The sequence below is a fragment of the Perna viridis genome, chromosome 12 (genome assembly GCF_037379345.1).
Source record: "Perna viridis isolate PV_CMFRI_1.1 ecotype Kerala chromosome 12, ASM3737934v1, whole genome shotgun sequence".
Lineage (NCBI taxonomy): Eukaryota > Metazoa > Mollusca > Bivalvia > Mytilida > Mytilidae > Perna > Perna viridis.
The window spans coordinates 3,926,482-3,944,039 of NC_142456.1; the positions used below are offsets into that span (position 1 = coordinate 3,926,482).

The following is a 17,558-nucleotide window of genomic DNA, read 5'->3' on the forward strand; positions in this document are numbered from 1 at the left end:
AACTTGACGGAATAAAACTGTAACGTCTTTATCTAACAGTCGTCCGTCTTAGTAACTGTGGCCACAAGTTTAAAACCGCTTCCCGTAATAATTTGCGTTGACAGGACTTATTGATATATATCAATATACATATTGCTTCGCCATTATTACCCGACAAACTTTGAGGACGTTATTGGACTTTTTTTTCACATGTATAAATCAGAATTGACGTACTTGGCGCATATGTTTAAAACTGTTTTTCTTATTCCTTTATAACTAGTAGGATATATTGAAATAAATTATAAAGTTGCATACCTTACTTTCTGCATTCTGACATCTCCGAGACGTGCGAACTGTCAATTCCTCTTCAATGGCAATAGACTATATACCTCTTCATTATTTACTAGTAAGACCTTTAATCCTATACAATGTGAATTGAGAAGTAAAACAAAGAAGACTTCCAACTAAAATTAATAAATTTAAATGAATATAAACGTACCAATATTGCCTGGAAACAAAGACCATACATAGAAAACAGACACACACAACAAAGAACATAAAATAACCAAAATAATACAAAGTAACAGAAGTAAATGAGCAACTCTGACTCTACTAATAACTGAGAGCATGGACCTGGTGCAATGGTAGGACAACCAGAACCCTGACATATTTATTTGTATGTGTAGATACACAGAGGTATTTTTAAACACCAGAAAATTTGATTTAATTGGATTTGGCATAGAAGAAAACGATTACAAAACAAATAAAACAACAACAACACAGCAACGACAGTGATTCCATGCTAATATCACCCTTTAAACGCCATTAAACAACTTAGAACGATGCACATGTTTGTTTGTTTTGTAATATTTAATTGCATTGTTATTTGAAAATTTTTAATTCCCCATCGAAATGCGACTATGTGAAATATCAATTGTCTATATCCGTCCATCTGTCACAGTAGCTCTAGTGTCGCAACTCTATTACAGCGTGTTCGACTACTTCCATATTTGGTAGTACTTATTGATACAAGTGTTCACATTGTTACGCCATTTCGATTCGACAAATTTTTAAGCAGTTCTTGGATTTTTCAATATTTCTAAATCGAAGAGGACCCTTTCTACGCACATCATTTGAATATTTGTCGTATTCCTTCAATATGTAGTAGAATTTAAGATGGTAGTTTGCAAATAAAGTCGCTAATTAAATTCAATTTTTATTTGTCAGACTTCTCTCATTTTTCATCATGATTAACATTGGGGATTCTTCTCCTCTGATTTATTCTTCTATTTTCAATGTAGTAGGATGTATTGTATTATTTAGTGTAAATTTGTGTACTGTGACAATGTTTTACACAGTTAAAAGAAATGTTTAGGTATCTCAATAAAAGAACACTTGGGTGCATATCCTCTACAACCGTATCCTGTATAATAATATGCATTCATATATGAAGACATGCAAAATCTGCCGCCATTTGGGTCATTAGATTTTGTTAGTCATGTGATATTGGCGCATTCTAATGTTTTTACATTTTTACTTTCTTTCTTTCGGAACTGCGTTACAATTTACTTCTTTAGGATTTATTCATATACATATACATACTTTTTTTTGTCATTGTGTATTTATAAATTCATCACTTAATAGAACACGGAGGACATCTTGGAGGATTGATTGATAGATTGTGGTTTAAAGTCCCAGATATTTCATGCGTTTTAGATCGAGAACGTTTGTATCGAACAGATCATGCTTTGTTATAGTTCGATACAGTAAAGTGCATCTTATTGTACCAGCTCACAGAAGCAACCCTCCGCAGTTAAGCATGTCACCCACCTCTAAAATATTAGTCTTATCAGTGCTTGGTGGAGAAACATTACTACGAGATCGATATTAAAGTCTTATTATAAGCGTTATTATTATTGCATCTGTATGGTAGTTAACGATTGTAAGGTTGAATATCGAAAATCGAACATTTACCCCTATACTTATTAACAACTCTTTAAGTTTTTGATCTGGTATACAATCAGTAACTTTTGAAACAAAATACCAGTGTAACAAACAATTTTGTGATATTCTTCACCTTGGCTTCAAGAAAACAAAGGTAACGGTCAGTGAAAGCTGAAAAACGGTAACTAGGTGCGATCGTAACGTCAAAATGGCGCGATATTGATCATTATCGTTGCTGCAGTGGTCGTCATGAGCTTCATAGATGTTATAATCCAACGAGAACCAATTTATTTCTTTTCAATCACATTTGTTTTTCGTAATGTAGTTATGTTACGTTGGTATAGTGTTTCGACATTAAATATTTTTTTCAAGAAAAGTTATTATTGACGGAGAATCGTCGATTGATTGATTGATTGATTGATTGTTGGGTTTTAACGCCCGAGCAGCAATATTTCAGCTATATTCAGGCGGTGAACATGAAATGGATGATAAAATGAACATGAAATGATGATGATGATGAAATGGAAAAAAAGGATGGGACACAAGGATAATAGGGTTGACAAATTATGATTGCCACTAGAAAAAGGGACGGATGGGTAGGGTCGGGCAATGTAGCCTCCTGTGGTGGAACGAAAAGCTTCCTACTATCGAATACCACAGCAGAGTTCTTTAACGTGCGAGGAACGTGGCATCTTTCCCAACACGGTGCACCACTATGGTTTGCGGTTAGGTTTTCCATATTATAGCCTGACAACCCCAGCATGTAGCACGCATGTCGACATACATGTATTGTGATATCACGAGTAAGCGTATTAGTCTGTCCAATATGAACTTTATAAATAGTAATTTAATAATGTGATACTGAGAACTACTGAATCACATGGCAAGGGGTTCTAGTCTTTGCGATTTTCTGAATAAACAAAATAGACTATAGAAGTAGTTTCCTATGTGTTGTTATTTGTTCTACTTCATATATTATTACTATCCTACAAGCCGATGTTGTTACAGGCAATGTGTATATTAATGTACTGTGATAAATTAACTTCTTGTCTGCAACAGAATACGCATTCAAAACTTTGAACTATTCGTATTGACCTTATAAATTATCTTATCTTCATTACAAATACTTATGTATTCGTGATTTCAAAATGGCTTGGCGAGTTTTGTTAGTATTTGGTTTTACATTTCTAGTTTCTGCAGAAACACAGCAGGATGTATTTCGTAGACTAGGTAACAGTATCTTTCAATACAAAAATATCAGCGAAATGGTTTCAATGTTTAACAAAGCGATAAAACAACCATAGCATAAAAGAAGAAGGAAAATTCAGAGGCATTAAGTAGCACTCCAGCTAAGAATCATGCAAAATGTGATTCATGGGTAAAAAGCCTACATATATTTATGTTTGATATTTTGTTTGAATTGCCATAGTAAACAACAATTTTCATTCAGTTTTTCATATAACTCGTGTTCTTAGGAGATAAAAATTATATAGAATGCACTGTAGATTTTAAAATTAAGGGAGATCAATCTGTAAATTACACTACAATAGAATATATTGGATTTTCAATGTTGATTATCTCCTAAGAGCAGGCAGATTTGAATGAATTATTACACATATCATAGTATAGACCCATAAAACAACTTAATTACAAAAATAAAAATATATAGCCTTTTTTGGGGTGTATCACATTTTTCAGAATTGGCATGATTTTTACAGAGACAGCTACTTAAAAGACAAGTGTATGGCCAAAATGTGAAAACAGGAAACACGTGTTTATATGTTAATAGCAGGCACAGTTATGATAATCTGAATAGGTTGTTTCAGTTATGAAAATCGATAGGTTTTTACATAGTATTTCCATATCGCCCTTGATATGGTCATGTCTGTATCATCACTATAAGTTATACCCAGACAAAACTTAAATGTTTCACAGTTTTAAGAATTCATTACTTCCCGTGTCAAAATATAACAAGAATAGGTATGGTGAATCTGTCAAAGAGACAACAACCCCATCTAGATGAAAACGTCAGCCCAAGGCCGGCAACCATTGGTCTTCAATGAACGACAAGGAAACCTTCACACCAGATAGTATACAGCAACAGGACCCAAAACATCATAATATACAGGAACAGCGAATGATTTGCCCCTGTATACTTAAGTAACATAAAAATAAACTAAAGGGGAATGCTCACAATTTGAAAAATAAACAATATAACAGTAAATATTTATTTTTTATTCTTATTTTTGAAATTTTCACATAATATTAGAATTATTGCATTTAGCAAAATGTACACAGGGTAACAATATGTCAAACTGCCGAAATTTTGTGGTTGTTTAACTTGTTTTGAGAAGCCGAGGAAAATAATGTACTTTCAGTCATCAAAAATGGTAAGAATTCCGGAAAAACCCTGTATCTTACCAATCTTACAGCTAATTGGATTAGTTTTCTATTTTTTTTATTTAAGGTTTTTTAAACAGCTTTATACAAATAATTCAAATACATCAATTATATAGCTTTTCATCGAATTTGGTCATTTCCCAAGAAAAAAATAAGTCTAAGCAGTCCGATTACTGAACCTCATTTTGGTTCAGTTTGTATTACTGATTAATTTTTTTTTTTCATAAGCTTTTTTAATACGTGAAATAAAAATATTTCTGGAGATGGGGAGACAGGGGGACCCAACTTTTATCCGTTACTCCTCATACACAAATTAATGGAATTCAATGAAACTTTCAAAAATCATGATACTATGCTCCTGTTGTGCATCTTTTCTATATTGATTAGGATCAAAATCTCATATTTTAGTATGCCTGACCAGTTGAAATTGAAGCATTCAAATTATTGGCTAAAGTAAAATAAGAAAGAATAAACCCACTTCAACTTTTATCAGCATGTAACTTTTGAATTTCGTATTGATTTAGATCAAAATCTCAAAAAAGGTGAACAATGGGAACATGTAATAAAGATTTTGAGGAAGTTTCGTTCAATTCCATACAGTGGTGTAGGAGGTTCAACGGGGAAAGAGAAAGGAGTATTTATGGCGTTCAAGGAAATTAGAGTAGTTAGTACTTGCTCTACGGAAGCGAATCAATTGTGAAATATATACACCATATGCAGGAGATGAAGGTATATTGTTGCACAGATAAGGAAAAAATATGATATTAAAATTAAAATGAGATTTCACTAGAAGTTACAACTACTCGTCGAATGACACAAATCTCATTTGTGACCATTTTAAAATGACAGAAATTTCAAATTATCATATACTGAACACTGCTGATCAGAATTTTATGAACCTCGATATATATTCAACACAAATATCAAATGAACGTACCTAAAATTCACGTATCTCTGCTGTCGTTTTTACAATTAGCAGCCAACATGGTCGACAACTCACAACATATTCATATGTAGGTACTTTAAACCGTATGGATCAATAATACGCTTACAAGTTGACGATTTGAACTTTTTTGTCTCTCATTTTCAAAATAGTCAGCTCTGCTGTATAGAAATCAGCACTGACTAGTTCAGTTAAAATATATCAGTATTTTTTGGTTTCTTGGTCAAAATTATGTAGTTTAATTGACAATATATATATTTCAATTAATAACGTATGCGAATGGGAGGCGACTTCTACACATTTCAGAAACATAGATTGTAATAAAAGGATTTGCTTTTATGAAGTTTTATACCTTACACAGATACAAAATACATAAAAATATTAAAAGATTAATATTATAACGAGAATAGTTATGGTGTATATTTCAAAAAGATAACAACCCCACCGGGGGCTGAAAATTTCAACCCAAAGCCACCCATTGGTCGTGGAAATCTTTATATCACAGGGCAATTGGCCTCAAAATATTATACACAGGTACAGCGAAAGATTTCCCAATGTATAATCAAGTAACATAAAAGAATTAAGAACGGGTCAAAACGAAACAAGATATCCATAGGCCAGAAATTCCTGAACTGGGACAGGCGCGAAAAATGCGTGATCACAATCCTCCCCCTTTAAAATCTGGCCACTGTGGAAAACGTATTCCACAATTAAACACACCTAAAAACCAGTTCAAAAAGGTCTGAGTCCCTTGTTACAACGGAAATATAGAAACTGAATATAAATTACACAAATGTACAAACTTAGGTCTACCATCAGTTAACTGATATGCCAGCTCCAAGCCAGTTCAAACCTATAAAAAATTATGTCCCCATCGTATATAAAATCAATGCAAATTATTACTCCTTCCCATGCAGGTTTGCGAATCGCGGTACATCAAAGGTCATGCAATAAGGACACAACCCATATCATACCGAAATCTGCTTTTAAAATCTACTGAACCACCTCTATCTGTAATAGATAGTCTTCCCTTTTTCACCGAATGGCTCACTGTTCTGGATTTTCATCCGGTGTGCTTGGGTTTTTTTGTATGTAACATTTCATTTCTATTGTGTTTTACGATTTGTCAATTTAAAACGTCTAGCTCGTATAGTACGTTACAATTAAGACAGTTCAAAGTATCTTTAATGGGTATATCACCATCGATATAGCCAAGTATGCAATATTACAGTGTTGTAAATGACATCCATTATTATAGTTACGATAACGTAACCCTGTGTCCTATACTCTCCCAACATCGGCACGATTCTATCTCATTGCTCATAATGGCGCAACATTGCTTCCGAATGCGAACAAATAGGTGACGTAAACTACTATAAACATTTAGTACAACGTATATTAACCATAAATATATTATATTTTCTTGCACCAGTTGTTTCTATTCAAGTTCCAACTGCATTTTGTTCTCTTTGCGTTCATTTAAACCTTTACTTCATGCAGAATAATTTTACTTCAGAATAATAATATTGGACAATATCTTAATATTGTTGCTAGCCAAATATAAATCAACATGATTTTAAAGTTCAGTCCGAGGTTATACATTTCAGACAACATATAAATAGAAAAAATGAAACATCCTGTCTTTTTTGCTTATTTTACAGATTTTATTCAATTTTGATTGATTATTTGTGTGATGTTATTTTGTTCAGTGTTAAAAGAAATATAATTATTATATGACCTACGTTTAAAATTGTACTTCTTTTAAAACAAATGATCATTACTTGTAGCGCAATTAGAAAATAAAAGTGGACTCGATTGAGGCTAAAAACTCACATCTTACATCAACGGTCGAAAGTCTTCAAAATACAATTGCTGACCTTAAAGAAATTTTAGCAGAAACTACTAATGGAAATAAGAAAACAGCTGGTAACATAAAGCGACTACTAACAAATGGTAAACTTAAAAATAAATGAAATACTGTCTATTTTTTTTTCATTACATTTATCATAACATTGCACTTTGAAATTGTATATAGTAAATATTTTTTTAAGTCCATGTAAGAAGCAAAATAAATTATAATTCGCAGTTTTTAGTGGAGTCCGTTTGTTTGTTTGTTTGTTGGTGTTTAACGTCCGAGCAGCAGTATTTCAGCTATAGTCAGACGATGAATATGAATTTGATGATAAAATGAACATGAAATGATGAAATGAAAAAGGGATGGGACACAAGGACAATGGGGTCGAAAAATTTTGATTGCCACTGGAAATAGGGAGAGGTGGGTAGGGTCGGGCAATTTAGCCTCCTGTGGCGGAGCCCTATGGTTCCTACTCCGGGAGAATACCAAAGCAGGGTTCTTTAACGTGCGAGGAACGTGGAATCTTTCCCAACACGGTGCACCACTATGGTTTGCGGTCAGGTTTTCCGTATTATAGCCTGACAACCCCAGCATGTAACACGCCAGGGGTACCCCATTCCACCACCTGGGGCACACATCCCAGTTGCTCTGTGAGCAGAGCGCCCTAGCCCCCGGCTAGGGTTCTGAGCTCTATTTAGTCGCCTTTTACGACAAGCTTAGCGCTGCTGCAGGCCTATTCTTTTAACACCCGGACCTGCACGGGGATATTGGAGTCTGAGTTGCTCATTTACTTTTGTTACTTTGTATGTATGATTTTAGTTACTTATGTTCTTTGTTGTGTATGTCTGTTTTCCATGTCTGGTCTTTGTCCCTGGATTACATTATAACCTTGGTTCCCTTGATCACTCTTTCGAAATAAGCATGTCAAAAACCTACCAATCGGACAATACGCTTTAACTGAAGGAAATCTTATTTATTTGAAATGACCATTTCATTTGACCTCTGCCTGACTTGGAAGTGTTGGAAATTTTTCATTAGAAAGTAAAAACAAATAGTGGTTTGAGAGAGTTATATGTCCCCAAAATTATCATTTGCAGTGCATTTAAGCTCATTAGACGAAATGGAAAACATGATCTCTATTCCTTTTTTTTTCGGTGGTATAAATAGTCAGGTCAAAGTGGTAGATTAATTCATATCATTTCTTGGTCACTTCATGATTCTTACACCTTATCCGTAGGTTTCTCTAAATGATTAGAGCAACACACAAAAAGTTAGAAAACATGGTACTATAAATTCTGAAAATGACACGAGGTTGCCTACCTACGGAATATGCTATTTCATATCGCATTGACAACTCTGCTTCCAAAACATCCAGCGACCTACATGCAGCACTCATCCTTAAAGAGAATTGCTCTTAAAGCACGATATAAAGGTCAATGCAACTTCTTACGGAATGGCCCCGTGCAGGTCCGGGTGTCAAAAGAATAGGCCAGCAGTAGCGCTAAGCTTGTCGTAAAAGGCGACTAAATAGTGCTCAGAAACCTAGCCGGGGGCTAGGCGCTCTGCTCACAGAGCAACTGGGATGTGTGCCCCAGGTGGTGGAATGGGGTACCCCTGGCATGTTACATGCTGGGGTTGTCAGGCTATAATACGGAAAACCTGACCGCAAACCATAGTGGTGCACCGTGTTGGGAAAGATGCCACGTTCCTCGCACGTTAAAGAACCCTGCTGTGGTATTCGGTAGGAGTAGGAACCACTGCGCTCCGCCACAGGAGGCTAAATTGCCCGACCCTACCCACCTCTCCCTATTTCCAGTGGCAATCAAAATTTTTCGACCCCATTGTCCTTGTGTCCCATCCCTTTTTCATTTCATCATCATTTCATGTTCATTGTATCATCCAATTCATGCTCATCGTCTGAATGTAGCTGAAATATTGCTGCTCGGACGTTAAACCCCAACAATCAATCAATCAATCAATCAATCTTACGGAATGATTCATTCAATCGGAAGTTTATAACAATACACAAAGACATCCAAGTTCGAATATGTATCTCGTATTAATTATGCAGATCTTTTAGTCTTTGCACGAATATTTTACCGCATCCTTCACTAAATTGTAATACTCGACATTAATTATTTGCAAATATATTTTTCTTCGATAGGGAACTTTAGTTCACAGACGACTTCGGTAGCATTTGCAGCATGTCTGACGCATACCATAGACTCTCTTGGGTCTCATCAACTTATTGAATATGATAACGTTATCACAAATGTAGGGAATGCGTATGACGTGAGACATGGACATTTCGTATCGCCATTAAAAGGAATATATCTAATAACTGTGACGGCTTATGGTTGGAGTACTGCGTCTTATACTCTTGCATTAGACTTAGTCCTGAACGGTGAAGGGAAGGCAACACTTTTCGCTGATGGCAGACAACACGAAGAGGACATAACAACTATATCATGGCCTTTTGTATTAGAAGCAGGAGATATGATGTGGGTAAGGAACCATGCCGGCTACGAAGGAAAACACATGATGGGATCTCCTATTTGGAACATGAATTCGTTTTCAGGTGTTCTTATTCAAGCATTGTAAAATGAAGCTTCGATTCCATAAATTTGACAGCGACGTGGTAGTTTCCGTTTATTAATTAAAAAATGTCGGCGAAACGCAAATGCTAAATTCTGATCTTTAAGATCAAGAACAAGTTTAATGGACTACTAAATTTTTCGTTTGTCTACCGCGGACTTAACTTTTTATGAGCAACTCAGCGGGTGTTTCTAGAAAAGCAGAGGACGCTTACCCTACCGGTGCACCTGGTCCATGCTCCCAGTTTTTAGTGGAGTCAGAGTTGCTCATTTGCTTTTGTTACTTTGTTTGTATGATTTTAGTTACTTTATGTTCTTTGTTGTGTATGTCTGTTTTCCATGTCTTGTCTTTGTCCCTGGATTACATTCTTTTGATTACCGCTATAACCTTGTTCCCTTGATTACTCTTTGAAAAGTATTAATTTCCAAGACAGATAGTAATACCATGCCGACACCTAACTAATGTTGAAGTGATTTTTATAGAAAAAGACCATGGAAGGCAAATATCCAACATCTATATTGAATATAAAAAAAATACTTTCGTGCCATACATGATATATTATGACATACCTCACATTATTGTAGTTGTTGAATATGCTGTTGTTATACTTTTCATGAAAACTGACGGTTTCGTTTGAATTAACTATTAACGGGTCTTTCGGACACAACCGAGATACAACCCAAATCAATGTTCTTTACAAAATTTCTAAAAAACATGACTTATCAAAGGCAAATATGTTTAAAAAGATTTATTTTTCTACTTTTTTTCAATAAGTCAACATTAACAATGTATAATCTACCTTTGAATTGCACTATATATAGACTACATATTTCTGAAAAGTGGCATATATAAAACACAACATATATACAATGAAATTGTTCGTATCAACTACGACACCACTTTTGGAGCCATCGCTGTCATCTCCGCCGGAAATGTCACATGATTTTACAGTCTTCCAATCGCATATGCCGTCTTCATCACGTGAACAATAGCCTCGCTCCAATAAACATGTGGCATTACTAGATAACTCACACAAATTTATTGTTTCGGTTCCATTAGTGTCCTCTTCAGTTAGTTGGAAATCTACAACCTGTACCAATAAAATGAAAACATTACAAATTAAAAATCCTCGACCATCGGATACAATAATATATTGCGCAAACTTTTACCAAAGCTATGGTGAAGACAACATCGTTGGGTATATGTGCTTGTTTTGACTATCTTTTTTTCCCTTTTGTTTAAGCTTTAAAATGATTAAATGAAGACATGTTACGCTAACGAAAATGAAACTACATTTTTCACTTAAAAAGGAAAAAAGGACTATTTAAATCTCCTTTATTGAATAAAGTATTACTTTTAGAAGGACACATGCAAAAATTAAGAAAGTATCTGAACATTGTATGAATTATTAAAAACAAAGAAACACAATGAAGTCACACAATGCACGTATACAATATTCATTGACATACATCCACACAATTCTCTGACACGCGGTTACCTTTAACGTTGCACAGGGAGTATATCTTACCTGACAGCTACAGTTATAGTAGTGCGTTATGTGTTCAACATCTCCCTGCAGGGGAACTTCATAATTCACAAGCACTGGTAGGTATGTTCCATTCTGTTTGTTGGCTATTTTGTCATTTGAAAACAAAAATAGTCACAGTATATGCATTGTTATTTTAAAACATGTACATGTATTATAAGATTACACGTACTCTAAACTATCGTACAAGTATTAGCTTTGAAAATTCTAAAAAGGATATCGAGAGCTTCGCTGTGTCATATATATTTAGTTGGTACAATAGTGTCGTTCGGAAATCTTTCATTATTTTCCGCGAATGTTTAGTTTCTAACTACTCATTTATTAAAAAAAAACCAATTTCTTATGACAATTCTATGTACAGACTTCTTTAAAAGACTATAAAAACGATATACAAAAGTTCAACATTTCTATTTAGATAATAAATACTGCCGTTGGCTAAAAGCATCTTTTTTTCAAACACTTGCTATGTATAGGTCACACAGTGTCCACGTCAATTAACCGAGACAAGACAAACTGTGTGTTTGTTTGTTTGTTTGTTGGGGTTTAACGTCCAAGCAGCAATATTTCAGCTATATTCAGACGATGAACATGAAATGGATGATAAAATGAACATGAAATGAAAAAAAAAAGGATAGGACACAAGGACAATAGGGTCGACAAATTTTGATTGCCACTGGAAAAAGGGGGGATGGGTAAGGTCGGGCAATTTAGCCTCCTGTGGCGGAGCGCAAAGGTTCCTACTCCTATCGAACACCACAGCAGGGTTCTTTAACGTGCGAGGAACGTGGCATCTTTCCCAACACGGTGCACCACTATGGTTTGCGGTCAGGTTTTCCGTATTATAGCCTGACAACCCCAGCATGTAACACGCCAGGGGTACCCCATTCCACCACCTGGGGCACACATCCCAGTTGCTCTGTGGGCAGAGCGCCTAGCCCCCGGCTAGTTTCTGAGCACTATTTACTCGCCTTATACGACAAGCTTAACGCTGCTGCAGGCCTATTCTTTTAACACCCGGACCTGCACGGGGCACAAACTGTGTGTATTTCTATTTTAAGATCGTGCGTCGTATTATTTAAGAATTAATTTTGCACTACGAACTTTTTTAACATGAATGCATTTCAAGGAGTCCAGTCATGATCATTTATTCAACTGAAAAGTTTTCTCAGCTACCTGATTAATGTTATTTTACACCATATGAAATCGTCTGCTTAAGAATATTTAATCTATCAAATGTGAAATTTTTGTAACAGTCTGGGAAGTTGGCTTTTTTTTTAAATTTACACATTCTATCCTTTTTCACAAGGGACTGACATACACATTTTGAGTTTGTCTTTTTTTTTTTTTTAGAATCGGACCTGAATTGTTGAATCGTTTCTGTCCCGACATTTGGTATTCGGCAATTGACCAATTAAATGCCATGTTATGAATCACTATAAAAGGAGTCGCAGCTTCTGATAGAAAGAGAGTAATCAAGGGAACCAAGTTTATAGTGGTAATCAAAAGAATGTAATCCAGGGACAAAGACCTGACAAGGAAAACAGACATACACAACAAAGAACATAAAGTAACTAAAATTGTACATACGAAGTAACAAAAGCAAAAGAGCAACTCGGATTCCACAAAAAAAAAAAAAACTGGCAAGTTCGTAATTTCATTTATTCAAAATGGCGTGTATATCACAAGGCATTAAATGTTTCGCTTTTGGAAGCGAAGCAAAAGGTACGAAAACACTTCAAATAAATACAGTACATACGGAAATTTTTGTGGCGTTTTTCGCTGAGATGTGTAAACGCAAATACAATGTTATCGAGAATATTTTCTATAGAATAGACAACAAGATAACTGATTAACCATTGTGAATGGGGAATTGCCACGAAAATACATTGATAGGATAATCTCCAAAGAAAATGACAATGCAAAACTTCTTAGTTTATAGTGAACGAACAAACAAGTAAACGATCAAAGGAATGAACGAATCTTGACAACTTCGATTGTATAAATTTCGCTAAACATCTGAGGAATATGCAGCGAGCAGTTATTTAATAGATTGAGTGATCAACATAACAACTCAGTGCAATTTAGCATTCTTAAATATGATACAAATGAATATTCATAAATATAACCTACCAAATATAAGATACTTCTTGTTAAGCAATATCCTCTGGCTGGTATTCTCACAATGGGATGGTACAATGATTTGACCAGTAAAAGTCCTGAAAAACTCTCTTCCATTCTGCAAAGGATATGTATTTCAATTATTGAATTGATCATTATAATTTTCAAATGTAATTTAGTCTAACTTGAACTGATTTTTCTAATTAAATCAGAGATGACGACATTCTGTGAAAAAAATGTATTTCGTCAGATCCATTTTTTCTGGTTTTCCTATAAGGATAAATCCACGACTTTGAGTTATCCACAAAATACAAACTACCCGCTGAACAATTAGGGGCTACAGAAACACAAATCCACGTATTACAATACCGTGATACCCAATTTCCGGTTTTTGCCTTATTATCGCCATTTGTTATCTATTGATTTGTTTGGCTATTAGTTGGGTAGTTTTTTTTTTTTTTTTTGCTTTTAATTATCTTGAGTATCTTAGCATGTGTTTACATTTATAAGTACTAAACAAAACGAATTGTAAATTCGTTTAAGTAACTCTGCCATGTTTATATTTGAGCATTTTTTCCCTTTTAAATTTTGATTTCATACAAATTTAGTCTAAATAACGTCGTTGGAATAGGTATTTATCTATAATGGACTTTAAACGGAGTCAATACGTTATTTAAGGACCCATCGTTATATTCAAACGGGTCCATATATAACGTATTGACTGAGAACAAATCTGATTTTTTTATATTCAGATCTAAAAAGTGCATTTTGGAAATGATACTGCATTTTGTGTATTCGAAATTACATGGGATTCGGCATGTTATTCAAGTTTCATTCAAATCGGTGCACTTTGGAATGTTGGCGTGAAAATCGGTCACCATGGCAACGGCAACTTTCGCATCGTCCAGAAATCTAAAAGTTTGCACTCGGCTTGTCAAATTCATCCTAAAACCCAAGTTCCATCCGAAACGGAACATTTTGAAATTAGGTGGGTAAATCGGTTGGCATTGCAACGGGCAAAAATCCTTTTCTGTTAAAAGAAATATTGTTAAGCATGTTAAACTCTATACCACTGTACTAAATTTCAAGCTCCTAGTCACCTCGGTTGTCGAGATATTGGAAAGGTTTGCTTCCAAGTCTATTTTTTTTAAATATAGCGTCAATAAAAATAACAATAGCGTTTATTTAAGGAATGACTGTCATATTTTTTTGGTCTATAAAAAATAACACCAATAACGTAGTGTACACGAAATAACCTTCAAATAGACCGAAAAATCCTTATAATTTTATTTTAGTATCAAATCATTCTAAAAGTATTTTATCCATGCAATCAGAAAGCGTGTTACTTATGAAAATTAAATTGTAAGTATAAATAAAACATGGCTTATCCTTTGAATCACGTGGCCCTGATAACCAATGAAAATAGAAGAATGCCACACGTGTAATATTAAGTTATATAGACCATCGTGACCATTGCGTCTTGGTTGATCTGAAGGTAATGCTTGTGTACGAGTACAGTACATCTCACGCCCCTTGTTTTAGACAGATCCTTGCCCCCTAAAGGCGAGACTGTCTGAAACGGGGCCCTGTGGTACATTTATATCTACATTACTTCATCTTGAATGTAAAAAAGTTTAAAATGACAAAAATATTAAATTTCTGGGTTAAATGCTAGCTTATGAATATGGACCGGTTGGTCGCCCCAAAGAAGTTTATATTTAGTATATATACATGTACCTTGAAAGTATGTATAATATCAACGTTGTATGTTCTATCACTTTTGTTGTTATTTTGGTCATCTGTTATATTTTCCGGTGGACTCTTGTAGAACCAACTCTTTACAACGGCTTCGAATACTGAAATATAAGGAATATTTGCAATAAATAGTAGAAAATTGACAAGTGTCGCTATGAGAGTTTAGTATTTTCTTTCTTGCATGACAGCATGCTCGCCTCGAGTGCGGAAGGTCATGTGTTGATCCTCAACGATTTTATAATTAGCAGTCACTGCTTTCCCGCCAAGCAAGCGGATTGAGTGCTACGATTTGTTGGTTCAGAATCAGAATAAAGTGTCAGAATGGGGTGGCATGTCCTCTGCATTGTATGAGCTAGCATTATAAACATCCGGCTCAGCCTGTCGGACTAGTATAAAACAGGGTCTATTCGATTGATCAATGATTCTCTTCCTGAAATGCTTGAAGTATCTACCGTATGACGTAAAACAAAAACCAATCAATAAATCATAAGTCGTGTACTTTTTAATGCCGTCTTTAGCTTTCTTCTTTTTAAACATTTTTAAGAAAAATTTTCTGTCTCCCTTTCGAGATCATACAATGTCATTTTTCATCGTATGTATTATGGGGGATTGTTAACAAGTTCTGTTCATATATCTTAAAATAAAGGTAGTCGACACAGTAAAAGTTGTTCTTTTTACTTATAATTCTCTACATTGCATTCAGGAAATAACATATGGCACGCAATTTCAATTTTTGATAGTTTTTTTTCATTTTTTAACGGCACTAAGTTATCAGAATTTGGCCTATCGTGAAACAGAATTGCGATCAGGTGATTTGTGTTTTCATGGAAAAGCGTCGTTAAGGTCAAAGGGTAAAAAGCGGAAATAAACCAACTGTGTCGGAATAAATTAATTGAATTTCGGTCTCATACAGCTATAGAATACAATATAATATGTATTAATCGAAGGTCCTATAGCATATATAACATTTATATACATTTATAATAATCCGACAGTTATAAGGGAGTAATCAAGGGAACCAAGGTTATAGCGGTAATCAAAAGAATGTAAACCAGGGACAAAGACCAGACATGGAAAACAGACATACACAACAAAGAACATAAAGTAACTAAAAACATACATACAAAGTAACAAAAATAAATGAGCAACTCGGACTCCACTAAAAACTGGGAGCATGGACCAGGTGCACCGATAGGGTAAGCGTCCTCTGCTTTTCTAGAAACACCCGCCGATTTCCTCATAAAAAGTCCTGGGTAGACAAACGAGGAAAGGAAAACTATGACCCGTTGAATAAATCAGTTTTCATGGTGCTGATGGATACACCATAATAAATTAAACATAACAGAGACAAGAGCATAATATATATGTATAATGGCAAAGTACTACTTGATGAACTTCAATACAGTATAAAAGTATATACTGAAAAACTGGATTTTTTTTTAATTTCATCAACTTTCGGTAATTGTCCTACTAAATATAGTCTCGTGTCAAAAATATTTGACAAAATACAAGAATAGCAATAAATCTTAAATGAAACAAATTAAAATTTATTGTTAAATTGTTAATGATTATGTGGATTTGCTAATCTTTCGTGTGTAAACCATACTACAAAAAAGTTGTATTAATACATGCATATACGTAAACGCCACATTCAATTTATTGCTTACCATAATCGGAATTACAAAAGAAATTCTGACGATGAATATAATTGGTTGAACATCCAACTACAAACACAAATGTACTTTCCAAACATAACAAAAACAAGAAAGAAATAATGGCGTATTTCATTTTCACAATATACAAATTCCGATCTTATAAACTCATTTTGTACTTAAGGTGTATTACGGTACATGTTAAGGTGTACAATTTGCCCGGAAATAATTTAAGCATCGTCGGTCATTTATTTTCTACGTCTTAATAGTAAACCTATCCTAGTCCCCGGGATACGACATTTCACCAATGCGTCACCTGCACTCCTACATCATGTACATTTCAATCTGATGGCAAATAAATGTATATGAATCGGAGGGGGTTAGTAAAATGACGCCTTTGTTTAGAGAATACAGAAACTTCGTGCACTGAGCTTGAAATAAGGTTGAATTATCTTTCTTATGATATTTTGCTGGTAATTGGCGATGGACAGATAGGATACCTACTCCAGAAGTGCTGGAGGTTGTCTGGCAAGTTATTTTCTGACTTGGTGCCATCCTAAGGTGCCATCCTAACCTCTAGCATCTGACAGGTTGAAACCTATCGCAAATATAATAATAAGCAAACATGTGTTTTAAAACATTTTAAGTCTTTTATTTACGTTTAACCCATCGGAAGTCAAGCGATAAAAATCTCAAGTTTTTGTTAAATACCTAGAAAACATTTGTAATAAAGACAGTTACCAAAGTGTCCAGCCATTTAGAATTACGTTA

At 34.6% G+C, this 17,558-nt stretch overlaps 2 protein-coding genes across 2 annotated transcripts; one reads left to right on the top strand and one right to left on the bottom strand.

Annotated features, from left to right (window-relative positions):
- The first annotated feature begins 3,071 nt into the window (after positions 1–3,071).
- LOC148600910 (uncharacterized) lies at positions 3,072–9,755 on the top strand. Its single transcript, XM_088556305.1, has 4 exons — positions 3,072–3,153; positions 4,848–4,957; positions 7,063–7,219; positions 9,286–9,755. The coding sequence occupies exons 1-4, from the start codon at positions 3,072–3,074 to the stop codon at positions 9,720–9,722; spliced, it is 786 nt and encodes a 261-aa protein (XP_088412431.1). The 3' UTR covers positions 9,723–9,755.
- Positions 9,756–9,804: 49 nt separating this feature from the next.
- Positions 9,805–17,544, bottom strand: LOC148600911 (uncharacterized). The gene is made up of 7 exons (XM_088556306.1): positions 17,529–17,544; positions 16,803–16,859; positions 15,118–15,236; positions 13,393–13,498; positions 11,245–11,348; positions 10,609–10,806; positions 9,805–9,816 (listed from the first exon to the last, which is right to left on the bottom strand). The coding sequence occupies exons 1-7, from the start codon at positions 17,542–17,544 to the stop codon at positions 9,805–9,807; spliced, it is 612 nt and encodes a 203-aa protein (XP_088412432.1).
- Positions 17,545–17,558: the final 14 nt, after the last annotated feature.